We start from the raw sequence: 23,480 nt of genomic DNA, 5'->3' as shown, positions 1-23,480 counted from the left end.
CCCCCCCCCAAAAAAAAAAAAGGACGACCAGCGTCGACATTCCCCTGGGTAACCCCAATCGTAGTCAAAACAAATGCAAGTCTGGGAAGGGATCTAAGACCAAGCCCGGCCCCTCGAGAGCATCCACACTCATCCAAATTCAAAATATCAATCGAACGGGAAATGAAAAGTTGCAGAGTGAAAAAAATATTAATCAATCATATCTTACTATACAATTATTTTAGTAAAATATTTTTCTTTATAATAACTTGGACGTGTGATTATATTTTATGAATAATATTTTATATAATATTTTTTTAGTTTAGCTAAAATATTAATACTTTGAGATACAACTTTACTAGTTAAAATAGTATGATGACATTTATATTTAATTATAAATGTTTTATTAAAATATTTTTTTCTAAATTAAAAATTTTGATTTTAATGTAAAAGTATAATTTTAAAAATTAATCAAATTTTATAATATTAATTAAATATTAATAAAATTATATTAGATTTTATCAAATTTTTAACTTTACTACTTTATTCATCTAATTAAACTATTATAAATTATTGCAAATACATATCATTATGTGACACTTGTTTTCTTTACAATATTAAATAAAATATAGCAAATTACTGCTATGTTCTTTATACTTCTCCATAAAGATTTTTTAACCAATTTACAAAGAATGTATTGTGAATCTAGACTGAAGCACTAATTAATGTTTGCATGGAACCAATTCAATTACAAAAATAATCTACAAATGGACGGACTCAACCATTTTTGCTGGTTATTTGCACTTTATAATGCACAAGTTCGGCTATTAATCTAGTAATTTTATACTTCGTAATGTAAATTTAGAAAATAGATTCTTTGAATTGAGTCACATATTTATTGAGCTCATCCAACTGTCCATGAGGCATTACCACCAATTTTGTTTTGTTCAGTGAAGATGTTATCACATCGTGTGTGAAATAAGCTCTTATATTGCATTCCATGAGGCTCTCTTGTGAAAAAAATTATGTATTGAAAATATATTCATCTGATTCCAAACGCACTGTGGAAAATATGTAGAAAGATGTACCATTAGACTGGCACATTCATTTGACACACACATGCGGACTTTAGGGCGCGTCATTACTCCATCACAGTCATTCCACGTCTAGTACGAGATGACGGATCACCAAATTTCAGTGTTGTCACTCTCAATATTATCATGCCCATCTGATTCTAAATGAAATATTCCCTTTTATGGAGAAGATGTAACCATCAATTGGCCCATTAATTTGACATGCGAAATGAAAGTCACTCTATAACAAACATTAAATGATTGGCATGTTAATTATTGTTAGTTGGACAACTGTTATTTCTGACCCGAAAATAGCAGCACTATTTATGGGTAGCTTTTCGTCCTTATCAATGAATAGCAGTTGTATTTATGGGTGGTTTGGATAGCTGTTTGTCCACTTGCCAAAAATTAGTAAATGGTTATTATTTACTAATTTTAGTGATTCCTTTTGGACACTTTGCAACCAATTCTATTATTGGCTGTCGAGTTGTCTTAATCTCAGCCGTTGGTTAGATTTAATATCAGTTGTTGGTTTACCAACAGGAGTAGTATAGAAAGGGGTCATTGGGTCATTTGGATGTGAAGAAGGTAAAGGGAGAAGCTTTGGCAAAGCAGTTTGCAGTGTTAGCAAACAGTCTTGCAGTGTTAGCAAGGGCACAGTGAAGAAGCATTTTGGAGAAGCAGTTTGCAGTGTTAGCAAATAGTCTTGCAGTGTTAGCAAGGGCGCAGTGTTAGCGCAGGGATAGCAGTGAGAAATATCAGCGGGAGAAATTAGGAGGTTGTTGGAGCTCTACCAGTGTGAGGCAAGGAATTTTGTATCTCTTGATTTGCTGAAGTTTAATATAATTTCTCATCTGTAGAACTGGTTTTCCCTTATGGGTTTTTCCAGGGACAATTTTTCCGAAAGTATTGTGTTGATTCTGTTGCGCATTTCTTTCCATATTTTAAGTGAAGTTGTAGTTGTGTTATTTTTCGATATTAGCTGAGAATTTGTTTTCAGCAGTTTAATAATCATTTGTGATAGGAGATTAATAATCAGTGACTGCAATAGTTTGATTTTTCACATGGTATCAGAGCATTGTTAAGGGTAGAAGAGTTTTTCCCTAGGAAAGAAATTTTGATCTCTTTAGATTTATTATTGCTTTAAACTTTTGAGATGGCTTCAGTTGGTTTGAGAGATCAGGATAGATTGGATGGTGCCTCAAATTTTGGTGTCTGGAAGGCCAGAATTTCTTTATTGTTGGAAGAGAATGGTATCAAGGATTATGCTACCAGTGGTGTACCTATACCAACGGATGCAACACAGCTTGCAGCATATAGGAAGGACGATGCCAAAGTGAGGAGGATTACCCTTGATAGTGTCAAGGATCATATTGTTCCACATATCTCGGAGCTAGATACAGCAAAGAAGATGTGGGACGCCATTCTAAATCTGTACCAGAATGCTACCACTAATAGGAAGTTGATTCTCAGAGAGAAGCTAAAGAATACCCGGATGAATCAGGGAGAAGACGTCACAAGTTACCTCACCAGGCTCAGACTTGTCAAGGATGAGTTAGCAGCTGTTGAAGATAGGCCTAGTGATGATGAGCTAGTGAGAATAGCCCTAAATGGGTTTACTAAACAATGGAGTGTCTTTGTTCAAGTTGTCAGTGGACGAGATACTTTACTGAGTTGGGTCCAACTATGGACTGATTTCACTCAGGAGGAGTTTAGGCTAAGTCTTGTCAATGGGGCCAACAAGAGTCAGAAAAATGAGGTGGAACAAGAGAACGTTGCCCTAGCAGGTAAAGGGAAAGCAAAGAAGGGATCTAGCAAAGGATCAAATTCACAAAGTGAAAAGAAGAAAAAGGACCTTTCTAAGGTCAAGTGCTTTGGATGTCACGAGTTTGGCCACTATGTCAGTGATTGCCCAGAGAGGAAAAAGGGTAAGAAGAAGGTGGCAGCTTCAGCAAGTGCAGAAGAACTCTCCAGCAGAATGGAAGATGAGTTTCCACTCATAGCTTGTATAGTTAGCTCAACCTCACATTGTGTTTGGTATATAGATAGTGGGGCGTCATTTCATATGACAGGAGTTAGAGAGTACTTCTCTAGTTACAAGGAGGAGGACACCAACATCTAGATTTCTATGGGAAAATTGTCCAAACTCAACCCTGTTGGGAAAGGGACTGTTCAGTTTCAGAGGGAGAATGGAAAGATAATTCCTCTTCATGATGTGTTATATGTGCTGGGCTTAGGTATGAATTTGATTTCTGTATCTGTTCTTCAGGATAGGGGGTATAATGTACTCTTTAGAGGGACACATGTGTTGATTAAGCACAAGGATTGGAAATCACCCATAACTATTGGAGTTAGGAGTGGTCGCCTTTATAGATTGCAGTTTGATACTCCTAAGGCACTTATGAGCAACAGTAATCCTAGAGATCTTAGAGAGCTATGGCATAGGAGGATGGGCCATATTCATCATGGAGCACTTAGATTGCTTTGTGAGACAGTGATAGGTATTTCGAAGGTGAGCACAGAGCATGACGATGTATGTAAGGGATGTGTGTTGGGGAAGTTTGCGAAAGCATCTTTTCCAAGGAGTGACACCAGATCTAAGGGTGTTCTTGATCTAGTACATTCAGATGTTTGTGGACTAATGTCAACAAAATCTCTCAGAGGATATGAGTACTATGTTACTTTTATTGATGACTTCTCTAGAAAGACCTGGATATACTTCTTGAAGACTAAAGATGAGGTTTTCAGTCGATTCCAAGAGTTCAAGGCTCTTGTGGAGAACTCGACAGGAAAGAAGATAAAGGTTCTTCGGTCAGACAATGGAGGCGAGTACAAAGGAAATGTCTTCCAGGAGTTCTACACCAGAGAAGGAATCAAGAGAGAATGGACTGTTCCTTACAATCCACAGCAGAATGGAGTTGCTGAGAGGAAGAACCGTTCTATATCGGAGGCAGCAAGAGCTATGCTACATGACCAGGACATGCCCCGTTACTTATGGGCAGAGGCGTGTAATACAATAGTCTACATTCAGAATAGAGTTCCACACAAGGTGCTATGGAAGATGACACCAGAGGAGGCCTTCACAGGGAAGAAGCCAGATGTTAGTCACTTCAGGATATTCAGGAGTTTGGCATATTGTCATATTCCTGGAGATACACATACAAAGTTAGATTAGATTGCAGAGAGGGGGTACTTTGTTGGGTACAGTGAGACCTCAAAGGCATACAGGATTTTCATTCCAGGGACTAAAAGAGTTATTGTCAGATGGGATGTCAAGTTCATGGAGGACAAGGCATTCAAGAGATCCAGAGATTTGCCAGCAGATGATCAGAGTGAGCAGCCAATAGAAGCTCCAAGACCAAGTCAAGGGCATCAAAGCTCAAGTACAGTTTCCACTACGAGTGTAGACTCAGTTAGTGAAGATTCACAGAGTATGGAGCAACAGGTGCAACAGGAAATGCATCTGGAAGACTTAGAGGTTGACATTTCATCCTCTACAGTTGGCAGCAGGAACCATGTGGTTCCAGATACACAAAGGGATACTCAGGAGTTTTTGGGAGCTCCTAGGAAGAGTACTAGACAACGAAGACAACCAGCCAAGTTCAATGACTATGTGGCATTAGTTAGTTAGTTGGTAGATAGTGAGCCTTCTAGCTATCAGGAAGCTGCAGAACATCAGGTATGGCGAGATGCTATGGTTGAGGAATATTCTTCAATAATGCAGAATGATGTCTGGGAGGTAGTACCTAGACCAACAGATAGAGCTGTAGTTGGATCATGCTGGATCTATAAGATAAAGCACGGTGCAGATGGTAGCATCGAGAAATACAAGGCTAGGTTTGTGGCAAAGGGGTTCTCTCAGAAGGAGGGAATAGACTATGAGGAGACATTTGCTCCAGTTGCCAGGTATACTTCTATACGAGCTATAATCTCACTTGCAGCACAAATGGGATGGCAGATCCATCAAATGGATGTCAAGACAGCATTCCTCAATGGTGAGTTAAAGGAGGAGGTATACATAGAACAACTAGAAGGCTTTGTAGCACACAGCAAAGAGACCCACGTGTGCAGATTGAAGAAAGCATTGTACAGACTCAAGCAGGTTCCTAGAGCGTGGTATGAGCGCATTGATACATACTTGCAAAAAATGGGCTTTGTGAAGAGTGAAGCAGATGCTAACCTCTACTACTTGATGGTTAGGGGTGAGATTCTCATTCTTGTTCTTTATGTGGACGACCTATTTCTTACAGGTTCACTAGGGCTCATAGTGGATTGCAAGAGGAACCTTGCAGAAGAGTTCGAGATGAAGGATTTAGGACTTATGCACTACTTTCTATGCATGGAAGTGTGGCAGACAGATGGGGAGATTTTCCTTGGTCAAGGAAAATATTGCATTGAAATCTTGAAGAAATTCGGGATGGAGGATTGCAAAGCCATGTCTACACCCATGATCACGAATTGGAGGAAGGTAGATACATCTAAGGAGAAAGATGTAGATCCCACTTTATATAGATAGTTGATTGGTTCGCTTATGTATTTGGTCAACACTAGACCAGATATAGCATTTGCAGTAAACTCTCTTAGTCAGTTCATGGTTGAACCAAAGAGAATGCATTGGATAGCGGCTAAGCATGTGCTACGTTACTTATGTGGTACAGTCGAGTATGGGATCAGATATGTTCGAGTTGAAGGTATGAGTTTGATAGGCTATACTGACGTAGATTGGGCAGGAAGTATAACAGACAAAAGGAGCACTTCAAGGTGTTGTTTCAGCTTGGGATCAGGAGTTGTATCTTGGTTCAGCAGGAAGCAGAAGTTTGTGGCTCTAAGTTCAGCAAAAGCAGAATACATAGCAGCTAGCATGGCGACATGTGAAGCTATATGGCTTCGAAAGTTTTTAGTAGCCTTGTTTGGTCAGAAGGTTGAGACTACTATGATACATTGTGACAATCAGAGTTGCATCAAGTTGTCTGAAAATCCAGTGTTTCATGATAGGTCTAAACATATAGATATTATATATCACTTCATCAGAGATTGTGTACAAAGGGGAGTTGTTCGACTACAATACATATCTACAGATGAGCAGGTAGCAGACATTCTGACGAAGGCTTTGGGAAAGGCCAAATTTATCTTCTTCAGAGATAAGATGAGTGTCATGCAGAATAGCTTCCTCGCTAAGAGGGAGTGTTAATTATTGTTAGTTGGATAGCTGTTATTTCTGACCCGAAAATAGCAGCACTATTTATGGGTAGCTTGGACAGCTGTTCGTCCTTATCTATGAATAGCAGTTGTATTTATGGGTGGTTTGGACAACTGTTTGTCCACTTGCCAAAAATTAGTAAATGGTTATTATTTACTAATTTTAGTGATTCCTTTTGGACACTTTGCAACCAATTCTATTATTGGCTGTCGAGTTGTCTTAATCTCAGCCGTTGGTTAGATTTAATCTCGGTTGTTGGTTTACCAACAGGAGTAGTATAGAAAGGGGTCATTGGGTCATTTGGATGTGAAGAAGGTAAAGGGAGAAGCTTTGGCGAAGCAGTTTGTAGTGTTAGCAAACAGTCTTGCAGTGTTAGCAAGGGCACAGTGAAGAAGCATTTTGGAGAAGCAGTTTGCAGTGTTAGCAAATAGTCTTGCAGTGTTAGCAAGGGCGCAGTGTTAGCGCAGGGATAGCAGTGAGAAATATCAGCGGGAGAAATTAGGAGGTTGTCTGAGTTCTGCCAGTGTGAGGCAAGGAATTTTGTATCTCTTGATTTGCTGAAGTTTAATATAATTTCTCATCTGTAGAACTGGTTTTCCCTTAGGGGTTTTTCCAGGGACAATTTGTCCAAAAATATTGTGTTGATTCTGTTGCGCATTTCTTTCCATATTTTAAGTGAAGTTGCAGTTGTGTTATTTTTCGATATTAGCTGAGAATTTGTTTTCAGCAGTTTAATAATCATTTGTGATAGGAGATTAATAATCAGTGACTGCAATAGTTTGATTTTTCACATGGCACCTAATCTGAACATCATACAGATGACGCCATACGATATCATCATCTTTCTCTTGTTGAAAAGCGCTGTCTAACTAGGGTAATTTGAGGCCCCACCTCGGGTGGGTCTATTCTCGATCGTACAGATTTTAGTGAGAGTGAAAAATTATCATTTTACCAGACATGAAATGGTAAGTCTAATTTTACCATGAAACAACTTGAATGGTGCTGCACAAACTAAAACCCAAAAAGAACAGGTGGATTTTGGTTGTCTCTCATTTTTATTAGTCCCTGTCATGGGCAGGAATAGGCATTCATGTCAGTGCTAATATGACATTAACACTGAAATCAAATCAAATCAAAGAATTAAAAAAATTATATAAAAATTCAAATGTTTATATCTTTTTCTAATTTTTCATTCATTCTATTGATCCATACTATTTTTGGTGGGGGAGAAAATTAATTTTCTTCAACAAAAATACAAATATTTTCTAACCACTTCATCATGCATTAATGAATGCATTAATTACAACTTTATCTTTTTCACATTTGTGACAAGTTGATAATATTATTATTTTTTTCAATTATTTTATCTTCTACCTCCCACAACATGTCTAATCAATATTAATTATTAGTCCCTTTTATATATATTAGAAAACATAAATTTTGGGGTCCGCAAATTTCCTATCAAATTTTGGCTGAACCAAATAGAGAAAGGAATACGTAGCCCCATTTTCTATTCCAGAATAGTTTTTCCTATTCCCCTATTCCTATTCCCGTAGCCAAACGGGCCCTCAATTCATGTCTCAAATGAGAAGTAATCATGTAGTTGTGCCTTGTCTTACCTTTTCCTAAGTAGAAACAAGTTATTTGTAAGAATCCTTTCATACTTTTTCTTTAGACACATTTTCCACAAGAGATTATTCATTATGATGGTCCACATAGTCTCTTTATGCCCCTATTATGTAGCGGACAACAATTCTATCTCCACAATGAACGAAGTTTATGGAGGCATTCATGAGACATCCATACATCATTTATTCAATCACTATTAAATATGTACTACATTTGGATTCTCTTTTTGGGTGGGGTTGTTTTCCAACTGATTTTCTCCTCTCTTTTCTTTTGCATTTGTGAGAGATCATTTGTATATGGGAAATCGACATGGCCTTGTAGTTTAGATCAACCTTTACATCTTACATTTTTGCATAAGGATTCTATCTCCCCATGTTGCACTTAAGAAGGGGATATTAGCACGAGTGTTGCTAGTAAACAGTCAAAGTAGATTGTACCTTGTAATTGCCTAGTAAGGGAGCATATTCACATGTTAACTTAGCTCCTAGGCGACATTCTATTAATTATAATGGGACCATGCTTACTTATATTACTTTTCATTGTATCAACATTTAATATTTGCACTAAGCATTTAATGTTTTCCACAATAGAATTTTTCATACTACCCCATATCTCATATCTCAATCTTCTATCAAGTTCATTAACTTTCATACTCTCTTTTAAAAGAATTTTTTATTTTTGTTGGGATCTTAAAATCAATCATTCCAAAAATATAATTGTACAATATTCTCTATCTTCCATATGTCTTTTAACCTTCAACAACTATATCTAAGAATGCTAACAATATGTCAACACCTGATAACACAAATATTATAATAATAATTATTTCCAAACATTCTACATAATACTTAATCATTAATCATCACCATTAACCATCAAGAGTGCAAAGACGTACAAATAAAGAATAAATTCAAAAATTACATAAACACGTTGTTTACATGTTCTAAGAAATATACGTTCCTAACTGTCAAAGACCATTCATTAGCTTCATTAAGTGGGTGCGAGCTGAGGATAGAAGTTAACTAAAGCTGAAAGCTACAAGCCACCAAAAAGGGAGATTAAAAAAGTGTGAACAAGGAAGTTCGCTAAACCGGTAAACAAGACGAGGAGCCATCTTCACAACCCAGCCCGCAGATCTTGGCATGGCCAGCAATATAATCACGGGAAGCTTCATCGCCTGAACGGAATTTCTCCAGAAGCCCACAGCGTTCTAAAAGGTACCACACCCTTTCAACAATATCATCGAAGAAACAAGACACACCGCACAGGCGGTGGAATCTCGCCCTCGTCACTACAAAATGTACCGACTGACGGATAAATGCGAGAATGCCACACACAGTAATGAAAACGAGACTTCCCAAAACCACCCAAGAGAGGGTATCAACTTCAAGCGCCAGCATCGCGTACACGGCACAAATAAAACCGTAAGCGGTGAAGCCAAAGCTCCAACAAACCACTACACTGTTGACAGTCATGAACAACATCTTGTCCCCTGTGGTGAGCTCTGAGCTCATCTCCCACATTATACAAACAAAGAGGGAGAGAAAGAAGGCTGTGCAGTCAAAAATAAGGAAGAGCTTAAATGAAATGTAGGATATCAGAATAGGGCTCCCTCGTTCCTCTTTTACTTCAGTGTCCGAATCGAAACCGCCAGGGACGGTGAAAGCAGCCGCACATGTCATGGCCGCCAACAGCGTTGCCACAACTAGTTCTGCATTGCGCCTGTCATCGTAGGCTTTGTTTACCATTGACCTCGCGCTTATGTACTTTACATGGCTTACCTTTGGCGCACAGTACATAAATGGCTTGGGCTTCCCTCTAAAATCTGCAAGCCTTCTTATCATTCTGAAAGATTCCTGATACTCCACAACCTCTCTTGCAATTTCAAATGGTGTCTTGTCCTCACTGTTTAGCGCAAGCTTGTCCACCTTATCTACCGTCAGCAACAAACTCACCATCTACACCACCAAAAATGCAAAAGGAAAGAAAGACGGGGATCAATTAGTTGCTGAAGTAATTTCAAGGGAAGTTTCAATAGAATTCCAAAACACAGAGAGAATAGTGAGATGAAGCCAATAAAAATTATCTTACGTGCTCAAATTTGTTCCTTGCTGCAATGTGTAAAGGTGTGTCTCCCGCTTGAATAATTGGCTTGTCATTCTGGGTATCTATAACTCGATTGCTTTTATCATCATCAGTCGACTTTGTGGTTCCTTCCGACTTTGCGGTTGCTGCACTTTGCAAGGGATTGCCTTCTCCATCATCAGATGCCTTAATTGTGTGACCTCCATCTCTACCTTGATTTGGCAGGTAACGCTGATTGATGAGGTTGGACAAGTCTACCTTTTTCTCAATTAAAAACTGAACAATTTTGACTTGGTTGAACTTCACAACAAAATGGAGGGCGTTCTGTGTGTGGGTTATTAATAACTCCACAGCTTCTTTGAATCCCAAACTTACTGCCAATTTTAATGGAGTTTCTCGTTCTCGATTTGTAGAATCACACAAGCTAGCATCCAAGTCGACCAACTGTTTCACCAGACCCACGCCGTTTTTCCTCACAGCTAAATGCAAAGCCGTCTCGCCTCTTTTGTCCGGCTTTCTTACTGTTTCGCTTAAACCTGCATGAGTCACATAGTTAAACGAGGGAAAGAAGTAAAAGATAGACTTTTAATCTAGAAGAAGTTTCTGTGAAAAAAATGACCTTGGACTTCATGAATCTTTGCTGCAAGCTCTCGTAACAAATCTGCACTTCATAAATCGACCAGTTGAGCCAAACCAGCAAGTTTAGAAATATTATAGCTTCTAATCAGAAAAACAAAAAATGAATGCAGAGAAAAAACCTGGGTCTCCTGTTGCTATTGCCCAATGGAAACATGTTCTTCCCTGCCCGCACGTCAATAACAAGCTCGGTTGATCCGCAAGTTTGAGCAAATCTTTCGCAGTTTTTGTATCGCCATTTTGACAAGCCACAAAGAAACTCATTTCGCCAGATTTATTCTCCATGTCAAGGAAAACCTTTCCTCAATGTGTCGCTGAAGTCCGTTTCTTACTCGCAAGAAAATATAGCTGTCTGTCATAAACTCTATCTTTGCTGTCTTCGTTCTGAGAGGTGCTTTCATTACCAACATTAAAAGCGACAGCATTTATTATGCCCTGTAAACGCCAGCTGAAGAACTGGAAAGTAAACCACAAAATACCATGTTCACACAGGAGTCAAATGTCTGAAACCATTTTTCTTGTGTAAAACGTGGTCCATGCAATAGTTGTAGCCCCCAGTTGTCATTTTCTATCAAATCCGTAGGCCTATTTAAAAGTCCCATGTTTTTTCTGCCCCTTTTTTCTATTATTTGCAAACAAACATGCCATCACAAATCACCATCAACACTAATAGTAGTTCATTTTTATTTTTTGATTGCTGATTAGTCTACTTATCCAAAAAGTACTATAATGGTTATTGGGGGATCTAAGTGCCGAGTATTGGGTGAATGTTTTAAAACTACACTTTTAGACCACTTCGTAGTCTACTAGTTCTACAAAGAGCTCCGTAAATATGGGAAAGCCAAAATGTTAGCTTTAAGCTCTTCAGGCAGCTATAGAGTTTCACCAAAAAAATCAGCAAATTTTTACATATGAATTAGGAAATGCAGATGTACAAAGTTAGCCTAGGCAACTACTAGGTCTTTTCTCCTATAGTCTAAGTATTGTCCGGACATTTTAAAAGAAAAACAAGAAGACGAAGAAGAAGACGAAGAAGAAGAAAATATTATGCAAAGTAGCATAGTCTAATCATTACCCTTCCAATACAAAGAGTTTAAAGAGTAATGAATTCAAAAGTATGTAAGCTCTTTGAAGTTATAAAATTGCATGAAATAAAAAGCTGGAAGTTGACTCATTAAAGAGCCCTCTAAATGGATCCTCCCATCTAGTCAAGAGTGACAGAAATTGGTTTCTTGGAGATTTTTGAAGCTCTTGATGGTCGGTGAGAATTGGACTCAATTATTTCTCACTTGTGGTTGCTTATGCCTAAGTATCGAAAGGAATTAAAACACGTGCACACATCAAACGTGAAAGCTGAAGACATGAATTTTTTAATTGGGGATGCTTTATCGCCTCTCACGGGATCAGTCTTAAAGTTTAGTGTTTGATTGAGTCTGATGTTGCTTGTTAATAAAGAAATGCATGTCATTTATATTCCTTTTGTTAAGGCTATTCGTTGTCGTTCCACAACACACACCCCATTTTTTATTTCGTAAATGATGGGGACTACATTTTTTGTTTCTGAGGGACCTCAACAGTTGATAATTTCTAGGTCATGTCGGGTAGATTTTTAGGTCAAAGTGATTGGTTTCATTTTGTCTTGATTTCTCAGTTTTCTCTAAGTATTTTTTGCACTCGTAAAGTTATGCACTTGTGCACCTCCACAAGTGCACATTTTCTCATTTTTTTCTTTCATTTTGGTAAGTCCCTTTGTGCACTTGTGAAACTAAAAAACTACATAGGTTTGAACCTTAGCGAGATGTGCAAGTATGCAAAGTCCATGTATGCACTAGGGAGTTAGTTGAGTTTTAGTTTTTCTCTTCCATAGTTGTTCACATACCTAGGTCTTTACGTGCACAAAGTGTGCAACTTGAGGTTTGGTCAAGAAGAGTTTCAAGTCAGTATTTTTGGTCATTTTATTTTTTCCTCCATATTTTTTTGCACTTGCACACCTCTGCAAGTGCGCAAGTGCAATTCTTTCCTTTTGTTATTTTGTCTAAGTACATATTTGCACGCATATGCAGATGTAGAGTTGCATATGTGTGCAGGACCACATAGTCTATCTTGTGCATATGAAGGTCAATATGCAATGTGTCAATAGCTTGAATAGTTGTGCACTTACAGAGGTGCACAGGTGTGACACTTATGCAAGTCTGCATGCGCTTTATTTTTTGTTAAGTTCACCATCACATTTCTCATAGCTCCATTCCTTTAGAGGTCTGTAGGTGTGATATTTTGGGTTTTCCTGTGTATTTTGGCATGTAAGTGTAGATTTGCACCTATGGAGGTGGACAACTTTGGGATGGCCCTTTTTGTCAGTTTCAAGTTAGCCTTATTAGTCATCTCTAAGTGTTTTGGGACTTTTGTTATAGTTTTATTTGTTTTTCTTATCTTTTCCCTATGTCATAGTAATTTGCATTTTTAAAGATCTATGGAGCATTTTGGAGCGAATATTGGTCAACAAGACTCTTGAGTTGTCTTTTCATTTTTTGCCTTCAAATTTGGGATATATTTCCAACGAAGTAAATGGTTCATAATTTTGAGCTAGGGGGAAGAAGTTACACTTTTTCAAAATAGACCTAAAATATTATATAGTTTTCATAATTTTCTAACTTATTTTGCATAAAGTGTTGTTAGCATCTTCTATTTTATTTCCTAGAACATGACATTGATCCTTGCAATCAATTAGACTTAACGTAATTTCATGATTTACATAATAACCATGTTAATTTGTTTAGATTAATTTATTGTTTTCAATAAAATAAATTGTTGACAATTCTATTATGTGTGCATATTCAACAGACACCTTCAAAGTTTAGATTGAGCAAAACCCATAAACCATTTTGAAATCTAAGAACTTTGATTTTTTTAAGGCAATTTTGACATTTTTAGTGGTCCACATGTACGCATCTCAACATGTGTGCAACTCCTTATTTTTAAAATTTATGAAATTTCTAAGTGAAGTTCATAGTTTTCAACTCTATACACAAGCAACTTCACAATTTTGGAATTTTGAAGATAAATAGTGAAGTGCCCAATTTTCACCTTCATAGCTCCGCACATCCGCAACTCCATAAGTGCAATGATTTTTTAAAAATTGAAGTTACAATGCTAATTGAATACCAGTTGCTAAATTTAGTATTGTCATGCTTTAATTTCATATGTTTTGAGTTCATTAGCAGTTAAGTGCCTTGGGCCTTGTCTCATAAATGGTTTGTTTGATAGGTAGTTTCAATTTCAACTACTTGCACTTCTTCCTTAAATGGAAGATCAAAATTCAAAATATGGGGATGATGTGTGCAGAACACCCATCTCATATATCACTTCTTTGTCATAAGGTGCCTGCACACTTTTGGCACACTACAATTTGTAACTATCATAGTTAGGCGGTGGTAAAAGTCTTCTATAGGTACTCATGGAGAGTGACGAGACCATATTACTAATTGATGGGTACGCATGCAAAATAACGAGAACATATTATTTATAAGACCCTGCAGCTCTAGGTTATTGTCGAAGATGTTTTTCCTCTTATCTTCTTCTTCTATTAACATATTTATGTCATGTAAAGGTGCACACATCATATAATAAAAAAAAAGGAAAAAAAAAGTACATGCATAGCTAGCACCTAGATAGATTATCGATATGTACATAAATAGCTTAATTTTAATAGTTTTAGCATACTTTTTGTATGGAAAAACCCTAGCTCAAAAAATCACATGATGGAGAGGGTTCCTTATAAATACAATGATGTAACATTTATTCGAGGCAAGTATTTTGATGTAATAAAGATATGTTATTAGTGCTCTCATTCCATGTGTTGTATTTCTTGCTAGAATGTGAGTTTCTTTTGTGAATTAATTTTTGCAACTAGCGATAAAGTCAATAGTTTTGTTGTGTTTTAATGCTTGTGCGATCATTTTTTTTTCTAGAGTTTGTCATGTATAGCCACATAATACCTCTATAGTGGCGAATTGGATAAGGGATATTTTCTACGATACTTGCATCATGATTTGTCTTGTGTGTGCACACTTTTCGTGGCTACACTATTTGCTAAGTTGTGAAAAACATACGATTCTATTATGATTACATTGACGATTGCCTCGATGAAGTTCTGGATGTGCTCCTCTTGATTTTGTTAGTTTCCCACCATCCCTTTGAAAAATTAATTCACAAAAGCATTGCCATTATCCTTATGTCCTTTTAGAAATTTACTTTTAGCAATTGTTTGACATTTTTTGTTACCTTATCTCTACAATCTACTTCTCAAAATCAAAGGTTAAATTAGGAAATCATATAGTTGTATTATTAAAGAGTGCATTCATTCAAAAATCAGAAAAATAAAAAAAAAATAGTGGGTTGCAATCACGTTTTCCAGGTTTTATAGATTTACACATATACTGGCAAAGGCCTCCTTGTGAGCATAAATATTAGTCTTCACTTAAGTTAACCAAGTGGTTTAAAAACAACCTTTTGGAGCCTTGGAGTTGGTTATTTGATCAACTTTTCAAGAGAGAGTTTCTCATGAATTTATGTCGCTGTCATTGTGCAAAATGATTGCTTAACACTCTCTAATTTCATTCAAACATTTGAAACCCCTAAAGCTCAATAATCTTAAAAAGTCAAATATTCATTAGCCTAAAAATGCTAATCTACGTGTATACTCTAAACTAACTAAACCAAGAATAATAAAAATTTGAGTAATGCTTTGAACTAATTGAAATAAGAATAATAACAATCTACTATTGAAAACCATGAATAAAATATCTTTGGGTGTCAGATTAATGAATTACCTTACAGAAAATAGATCCATGCATGTTATTGTGAATATATTGTTAGGTTTTCTACAAGGGTTTACAAGTATAATGATTAAACAGTGGGGAGAGAGAGAGTAGTCTTCAATATATAATCTTTGCAAAGTCTAATGGCAGTTTTTTCTAACAATCATCCTCCTCTTTATATGTTTTTAAAAAATTTGATCTTCAATATATTTTCAATCTACCCATTACACACCAATTGCCTAATTAGAATCATCTATGAAATAAAAATATAAAATTATGAACCATTCATATATTAAACTATTTTATACAGTTTTCTTTTATCAAAATTTTAAAAACTTTTAAATAATTAAATTGTATATAATATCAAGACATACTTTATTAATAAGAAAATAGCATTAAAATTTATTATTTTATAAATTCAGAATTAAACACCACCTTAGAAATCAATTGTACCATAAAACAACAAAAGTCAATGCTTATGCTCTCCGAGAATATATAAAAGTAGGCTAAGTCGAAAGTCAATGCTTATCCTCTCCAAGAATATATAAATGTAGGCTAAGTCGAAAGTCAATGCTTATCCTCTCCGAAAATATATAAATGTAAGTCGAGACATACTTTATTGAGGGCGACATCTCATCAACTGAATAAAATACTATGAAACGACATCCACGTTTACCCTCTTTCCGAGATGTATGGGACTGTCTGGTCAAATCTCACCTAAAACCAATTATTATGAAACGATATGAGGCCAATCTTATCACAGAACAATGTTGTCAACCGGGAGCAGAAAAATCTTGGTATATCCTTAAATTAGTTCATTGATTTGATGTCTTGGAAATTGACAACTCTGGTAGAAGTACACGTCATGGTCAGTAAAATGTTGGGAACTGTTTTGTTTTTCACATTTTCAGTAGCTTTTTATTAGTTAGCATTGGCAGTGCAGAATAAAAACTGTTCACGGGCTCAAGCTGCAGTCAGAGCATGGCGAACACAGATAATGTAACGGGATTCTTTGTGGCTTGTCGAAATGCCGATATAATCATTGCCAAAGAGCTTCTAAAACATGTCGATCCTTCAAGCTTATTAACGATATGGGAGGGAAGAACATGTTTTCATGTGGCAGTAATAGCAGGAGACCCAGGTTCATTCATTCTCGTCATACATTCTTTTGTTTTATTTTATTAGAATCTATTCTTCAATTGTTTCTCACTTTTAACACAGTTGATTTATAAAGTGCAGATCTGTTACGAGAGCTAGCAGCAAAGCTACCAGTCCAAGGTCATTCTCTTCTTTCTTTCTTTCTAAAATTTAAAAGGCTATGTTTTGCTGGTTTGTTTTGTTTAACTGTGTGATTCATGCAGATTTAATCAAAACAATAACAACGAAGGACAACAAAGGCGACACAGCTCTGCATTTAGCTGTGAGGAAAAACGTCCACGTGGATCTGGTCAAACAGTTGGTAGGCTTGGATGTCAATTTGTGTGACTTTATAAATAAAGAAAGAGAAACTCCACTTAAATTGGCAGCGAGTTTGGGATTCAAAGAAGCTGTAGAGTTTTTAATAACTTGCACTTCAAACGCCCTGCATTACGTTGTGGAGCTCAACCAAGTAAAACTTGTTCAATATTTAATGGAGAGGAATCATGGAAAGTTGTCAGCACTTATCAATAACCCTTACCTGTTACCTGATGATGAAGGTAACTGTGCTAGAAACAACCAGAAAGACCACCCAATTGTTGTGATTGGAGACACGCCTTTGCACATTGCAGCAAGGAACAGATTTGACCACGTAAGATTCTTCTAGGGTTTGATTCTCACAACTCTATATTATTCTAGGGTTTGATGTCCACAGCTCTATTCTCCTTCAGGTTATATGATAGATAAGGGTTTGAGAAGGAACTAATTGTCCCTCTTGTTTTTTCCCTTTGTTTTTGGTGTAGATGGTGAACTTGTTGCTGAAGGTACGTGGGGTGGACAAGTTTGCCCGAAATAGTGAGGACAAGACACCGTATGAAATTGCAAGAGGAGTGACCGAATACCATGAATCTTTTAGGATTATAAGGAAGCTGGCAGATTGTGGAGCGAGTCCCAATGCATTCATGGACTGTTCACCACAGGTGACTAATGAAAAGCGGGTGAGAGCGAGGGAAGGGGTGAGAGAAGCGTACAAGGCAAGGCGCGATGCAGAATTAGTTGTGGCGGGACTGTTGGCAGCCATGACATGTGCCGCTGCTTTCACTGTCCCTGGAGGCTTCGAATCGGACAAGGATGCGAAAGACCTAGGGAGCCCTAATCTTATATCCCTCACTTCTTTTAAGCTCTTCCTCATTTTCGACTGCGTATCCTTCTTTCTATCCCTCTTTGTTTGTATCATGTGGGAGATGAGCTGTGAGCTCACCACAGGGGACAAGATGCTGTTCATGACCATCAACAGTTTGGTTGTTTGCTTCAGCTTTGGCTTCACATCTTATGGGTTTATGTGTGCGGTGTACGTGATGCTGCAGCGTAAGGTTAAGACTTTCTCTTGGGTTGTTTTGGGAACTCTCATTGCCCTTATTTTTTGGGGTCATATCGCGTTTTTCTATCAATCAGCACAGTTTGTAGTGAAACGGGCTAGATTCCACCGCCTTTGCGGTGTATCTCGTCTTTTCGATGATATTGTTGAAAAGGTATGGTCTCAAGTAGAATGCTGTGGGCTTCTCAGATGTCTCCGTTCGGGTGATGATGTTTCGCAGGATTTAATCACTGGGCATGCTATGCGTTGTGGTCTTGTGAAATTTCTCTGTTCAGATGATGATGCTAACACTAGTGGGCCGACTCCTGAAAATGAGCTTAGCCATAACAAGTCCCCCATTAGTGCGAACGAGCTTAACTCCCGTTCTGCGTCACCGTTCCTGAACCGTACTTGGTAGAACTGCTCCCGCTCTTCGCCCTGAACTCCTTTAGCTGTAACAGTTCGTTCCCTTGTTTAGCTGTCGCATTGAAATCTGTTACTCTGAAAACTCTTCGATTTCTGTAGAAGTGGTATTTATAATTTGCTTCATCGGCTGCTTTTGTTTGCTTGATATATATGTAATTACGGGAAAGAAAGGCTCTGAAAACCCAACTAATTATGGTCGTATGCCTATATTGTAGGTTCTTGCACGTTAAAATTAAAAAAATATAACTATTTGTTTGGATTCATGGTTGAAGGATTTGATCATACACGGCTTGACTCTTTATTTTAAGGGTTGGAGGTTTAGATAAACGTATAGTCATATCTAACTTCTCAACTGAATTTACAAATGGTTGCTTCGTCTTCATGCCGCAAACTTTTTGGTTCTATCATTCAGGCATAAGTTTCAATGCTACGTGAAGACTTATTTTCATGAATTCCAAGATCAAAGCTTTTATTTTCATGAATTCCAAGGTTGATGTAATGCTTTTAGACCAATTCCTTTGTTGATAAATGGATTATTCATAAAGAGAAGTTTCATAATCTTGGATATCATATTTTCTTTCCGATGCGGCTATCTTCCATCCAAATTGTACAGTTGACCAATTTTCAAAAAATTGAAAACATCATGGATTTTTTGAAAATTTCAACATTTGATCTCATGATCTGCATAATTTGTAGTTGAAAACAACAAAAAAATAAGAAAAAAATCATTGCATTTTCGTGAATTTAGATTAAAAAAATTTAAAAATTGACTTTGTTTTGTCTGCAATGCATTTTAGATGGAGATTAGCCTATCCCTTTTCTTTCTAGACTTGTAGGTTTCTTATTGGCAAGTTGCTCTAGCAAGTTTCATAATCTTGGACATCACATTTTATTTCTAGACTTGGGTTTTCTATTGGCAAGTTGTTATTTCCAACTTGTTTTGGTGGAAGCCCTATCTTTCCCAAGAAAATTTTAGTTGTGTTTCAGATTCTTTTCATGATTGTTATTTTTCTTGATCTCCATTTAAGATTCCTTATATAATTTAGGAAAAAAAAATCATTGTAATTTTATTTAGGCTTCAATAGAAAGTTACAAGGTTCTTCATTACATTGCTTATGAGTTTTGTCGTCTCCTATGGGATGGTAGAGGATTGTGGCTTTGTATGTACAGTGTTTCACACTTAATGTCATTTAGATTATTCATATTTTTCACATGTCTAAATGAAGCATTAATTATCTTGATTTGGCATGATATGTTATCTCTAATTATCATTCCAAATGAATTTCTTATAAGGGGAATTAGGTTTCAATCACCATTCTCTCCATGAAGATTACATGTCATATTAAAGGAGCTTTTTTCTTATGATGTGAGGCTTCAAAACCCTAGGTTTCTAGAATGGTTTAATGTTCAATGACAAGCTTTCCATCAACCAACAAAATATTGATTGGCTCCTTATTTTGTAAGATAAAGATGGCTTTTTAAAAAGGTTTCATTTTTTAGGTGCTTTAGATTTCCCAACAAGTTAAATTCAAAACTTATAGTGTAGTGCTTGCCCTTAGGTCGCATTTTTGTTATCATTGTCGAGCTCTTTTAGGGCTAGTTTTATGTGATAGTTAGTAGCATTATTTTGAGACTATCAGATACTGTTTCAAATTCAGTTGATATGTGATGAGATCACTTAGACTTTACATTTCATGTATGCACAATGATTATTTTTCAGTGTTTGCAGTTATTAATGATGATTAGTAAGATGATTTGTTATCATATGTGTTTTCTTATGGTTACTTACCCAATACTTGCATGTGTATGGTGTACGTGTTTCCTCTTTTGTATGGCATGTCTGATGTGGTTAAGGAAGGGAGTCGTAGTCACCTGCTAGTCAGGATCTACACGATGCACCACTTCCTGCCATTGCCTGTTTAGCTTATTATATATTGTTCTTGTACATGCATGATTTTTATGCAAGTTGCAGGTACCGGGTATCGACTTTCCTGAATTGTCAGGATGAGCATACCCTATCACATTATCTCAATGATAAGAGAGAGGAGGTAAATTCTCAAGTCCAAATCCCAACCCTTTAAGCCATTTGTCCTAATTGGAAATTAGGACAAGTATCTGAGTTGAGTACCCTCCGAATACGTCAGATGACGTAATTTGTGATATTAACCTTTGGTTTGATTTTGTATTGATTTTGGCTATGATGGGTTTTTGGTATTTTATTTTATGAGTCCTTGATGTATTTTCTATTAATTAAGCCTAATTAAAAGATTTAATTAATGGTTTAATTTAATGAAAAATTAATATGATGTTTTAATATTTATTTTATTTAATTAATTGGAAAATTAATAAAATAAAATAATTAAATTTGAAGATAAAAGTTATAAGTTTAAATTTGGAATGTGACAATATTTATTTTAATAATAATATATTTGGAGTTCATTTTTAAATAAATGACTAAATAATATTATTATTAAAGTTAATAAATATTTTAGTAATTAAGTTTTGAAAATGAAAATTTAAAAGTGAAAAATATATTAAAATTATTAAAAGATTCTAGATTTCATGTGATTAAATATAAATATATTAAGATAAAAACAAGTGGAGTTATTAAAGTTAGTGCATGAGATTTAATAATAAATAAATTAAATTGAAAAGAGTAAAGTAAATATTATATTAATTAATGTGCATTATTTTAATATTTAGGATTTTGCAAATTCTCGAGAGTTGTCATGTAGACAACACAGTAGTTTGCACTCTAAGTATGCACTAAGTTGTCTACACTTAGGAGTTAGCATTTTATTTGAGCACATGGTGTCTACAACCTTATGACTCATCTAGAAGGTTGGAGAAGACTCATTCTTAGTTGTCATGCTTATCCTCTAGTTCTTTCTAGACACATTCTAGATGCATCCTAGAGGCCTTTAAATAGAGGCTCTCCTAGTGTGTTTGGACAAGATTAAATGGAAGCTTCAAGCTTACATGCTCATATGTTTCTACATGCTTCTATGCTTCTTCTAGCACTTCTAGTCACTTGGAGGATTCGGTTGGCTTGGGTCTTGGAGGAATTGCAAATGATGGAGAAGGAAGGGATTTTCTATGGACTTCTGAGGCATGGCAAATTAACATCAGTTTTCAGGTGCACTCATGATATTCACATATTCTCTTTGCACTATTTCTCTTCCTGTCTTCATCGTGCCTGTTATATGTGTCTGAATACTCTTCGTAATTGAATCTACAATTTGAAATTGGAATCTAGATATGTATGTTAATTTTAGTTGGTTGAGAGGAAAACAATAGAAAATCTTAGATCCAATTAAGGAGAAAATTAGATCTAAATCGGGTTTGGATTCGAATTAGAATCAAATTGATAAATAGATTTGAAAAGGGTTTCTAAATCTATAGTCAAACCTATTAGAGAAATTAATGGCTAAATTTAGAGAAAAATTATTTTAGAGGGGAAAATTCTTAATTTATAGATTTAGGAAAAAAAATCTTGTTTGTTTAAAATTAACTATGTATATGTCCTCTTTTCAAGTTATGCAAATCTATACACACACACACACACACACACACACACACACACACACACACACGTGTATATATATATATAGATTAAGTTGAATGATATGTCGCAATAGAAAATTATGTATCGTGCAAGATATAAGCGTTTTTGAAAAAAAAAATGCTTTATAAAAGAAAATTGAAATCGTATACAAATAAAACATTTTTGAAAATGTTTGTTAAAAAAAAAGTAATAACATATAGTAATTGGGAAGGGACAAATTTTCGTACCCCCCCGGCTTGCGATTGAGGACGTAGGTACCATGTACCCACGACCGCCGATAGGCAAGACAAGCTACGGCATGATTAATCAAACAACAACCATAGTCGCAGGTTTGTACAATGGTCGCAGGGGTGGATAGTCCCCAGTACCTGTGCCAAGTTTGAGTGCCAAAATTTGATAGCATGCAGGGTATGACGATGGGAAGTTTATGTTACATTTTCTTTGGCAATAATAAATAGATTGTGTAATTCGATTTTATATTAATAAATATTGTTTTATGATAATTATTATATATATGTATATATATGTATAAATATAATTAATGAAATTTTAGTATTCAAAGATTTATAAATAAATAATATATAGTTTTAAATTAATCAAATTATTAATTAGAATTAGTTTAATTAAGGTTAATGAGATTATTTTTTAAAAAGAAATAATTAAGCTGTGTGATATAGATTTTTGATTGAATCGATTATTGATGGGTTTGAATATTGATCATTATAATTGAATATTGAAATTATTAGTGAGTGGTTATTTATTAATAATTGTTAAATTCAAAAGATTATTAATGAAAGATAGTATAGATAATTTTATATAATTATTAATTAATTCAATTAAGTTCAATCTAATTGAGATTAGTTAATAATTGAAGTATAGCAATAAGTTATAGATCAATAATTGGTTTAGACAAAATCTCAGGAGATATGAGACGTAAGTAGATAATAATATTGAGAGATAGTTAACTTTATATCATTTGGAATGCATTGAAATATAGTTATGGAAGTTTCTCTGGCTTGATTAATAATAGTTTTGAGGAGTTTATTATTTATTAAATATTTATTGGGTCTAAAAAACTATTAATAAATAATGGTTTAAATAGTTATTAATAAATTCGATTGGAGTTAATCTAATGGAGATTATTGAATGATTGAAGTTTTGTAAAAGATATTAGTTTTTTGGATTTTGAGTATAGTTGATGTTTAATCATTTGTTATTCATTGAATTGTTATTAATAATTAAGTTGTGCGATAGAGTTTTATTAGAAATGATTATCATTAATACAAATTTGTTAAGGAAATATTAGTATTCATTTAAGAGTCACGAATATGGTCATTATAGATTTCTTATAACTTGCTTTTAAATAATAACAAGCCATTATTGAACTATTAATATTAGAGATTTGAATTATAGTTGACTTTTAACTTACAAAATTATAGTTAGTTATTAGTCAACTGATATTAGTTGGAACGTTGCCATGGATATGTAATTATTAATTAAATTAATTAGAGTTAATTAGATTTAATTAATAATTATGTTATGTAATAAAGTTTTTTAATTGATATGATAATAACGA

At 35.4% G+C, this 23,480-nt stretch overlaps 2 protein-coding genes across 2 annotated transcripts; one reads left to right on the top strand and one right to left on the bottom strand.

Moving 5' to 3' along the window:
* Positions 1–8,779: 8,779 nt before the first annotated feature.
* On the bottom strand, positions 8,780–11,015 carry LOC149577335 (uncharacterized). Its single transcript, XM_089831212.1, has 4 exons — positions 10,725–11,015; positions 10,586–10,627; positions 9,973–10,502; positions 8,780–9,839 (listed from the first exon to the last, which is right to left on the bottom strand). The coding sequence occupies exons 1-4, from the start codon at positions 10,885–10,887 to the stop codon at positions 8,967–8,969; spliced, it is 1,608 nt and encodes a 535-aa protein (XP_089687338.1). The 5' UTR covers positions 10,888–11,015; the 3' UTR covers positions 8,780–8,966.
* Positions 11,016–16,323: 5,308 nt separating this feature from the next.
* LOC149577334 (uncharacterized) lies at positions 16,324–18,602 on the top strand. Its single transcript, XM_089831136.1, has 4 exons — positions 16,324–16,560; positions 16,659–16,697; positions 16,781–17,208; positions 17,360–18,602. The coding sequence occupies exons 1-4, from the start codon at positions 16,401–16,403 to the stop codon at positions 18,329–18,331; spliced, it is 1,599 nt and encodes a 532-aa protein (XP_089687262.1). The 5' UTR covers positions 16,324–16,400; the 3' UTR covers positions 18,332–18,602.
* The last annotated feature ends 4,878 nt before the right edge of the window (positions 18,603–23,480 follow it).

The sequence above is a fragment of the Cupressus sempervirens genome, chromosome 1 (assembly GCF_028749045.1).
Source record: "Cupressus sempervirens isolate cs-2001-9-10 chromosome 1, ASM2874904v1, whole genome shotgun sequence".
NCBI lineage: Eukaryota > Viridiplantae > Streptophyta > Pinopsida > Cupressales > Cupressaceae > Cupressus > Cupressus sempervirens.
Note: the sequence above shows the minus strand (reverse complement) of the source record. Positions and strands in the feature narration are given on the sequence as shown.

Excerpts from the sequence above, each read along its gene's own strand:
- LOC149577335 (XM_089831212.1), bottom strand. The coding sequence starts at position 10,887 with ATGGAGAATAAATCTGGCGAAATGAGTTTCTTTGTGGCTTGTCAAAAT. Across the intron at positions 10,628-10,724 it reads AATAGCAACAGGAGACCCAG|ATTTGTTACGAGAGCTTGCA; the intron begins GTTTTTTCTCTG and ends TATGAAGTGCAG. Across the intron at positions 10,503-10,585 it reads AAAGATTCATGAAGTCCAAG|GTTTAAGCGAAACAGTAAGA; the intron begins GTCATTTTTTTC and ends TGACTCATGCAG.
- LOC149577334 (XM_089831136.1), top strand. The coding sequence starts at position 16,401 with ATGGCGAACACAGATAATGTAACGGGATTCTTTGTGGCTTGTCGAAAT. Across the intron at positions 16,561-16,658 it reads AGTAATAGCAGGAGACCCAG|ATCTGTTACGAGAGCTAGCA; the intron begins GTTCATTCATTC and ends TATAAAGTGCAG. Across the intron at positions 17,209-17,359 it reads CAAGGAACAGATTTGACCAC|ATGGTGAACTTGTTGCTGAA; the intron begins GTAAGATTCTTC and ends TTTTTGGTGTAG.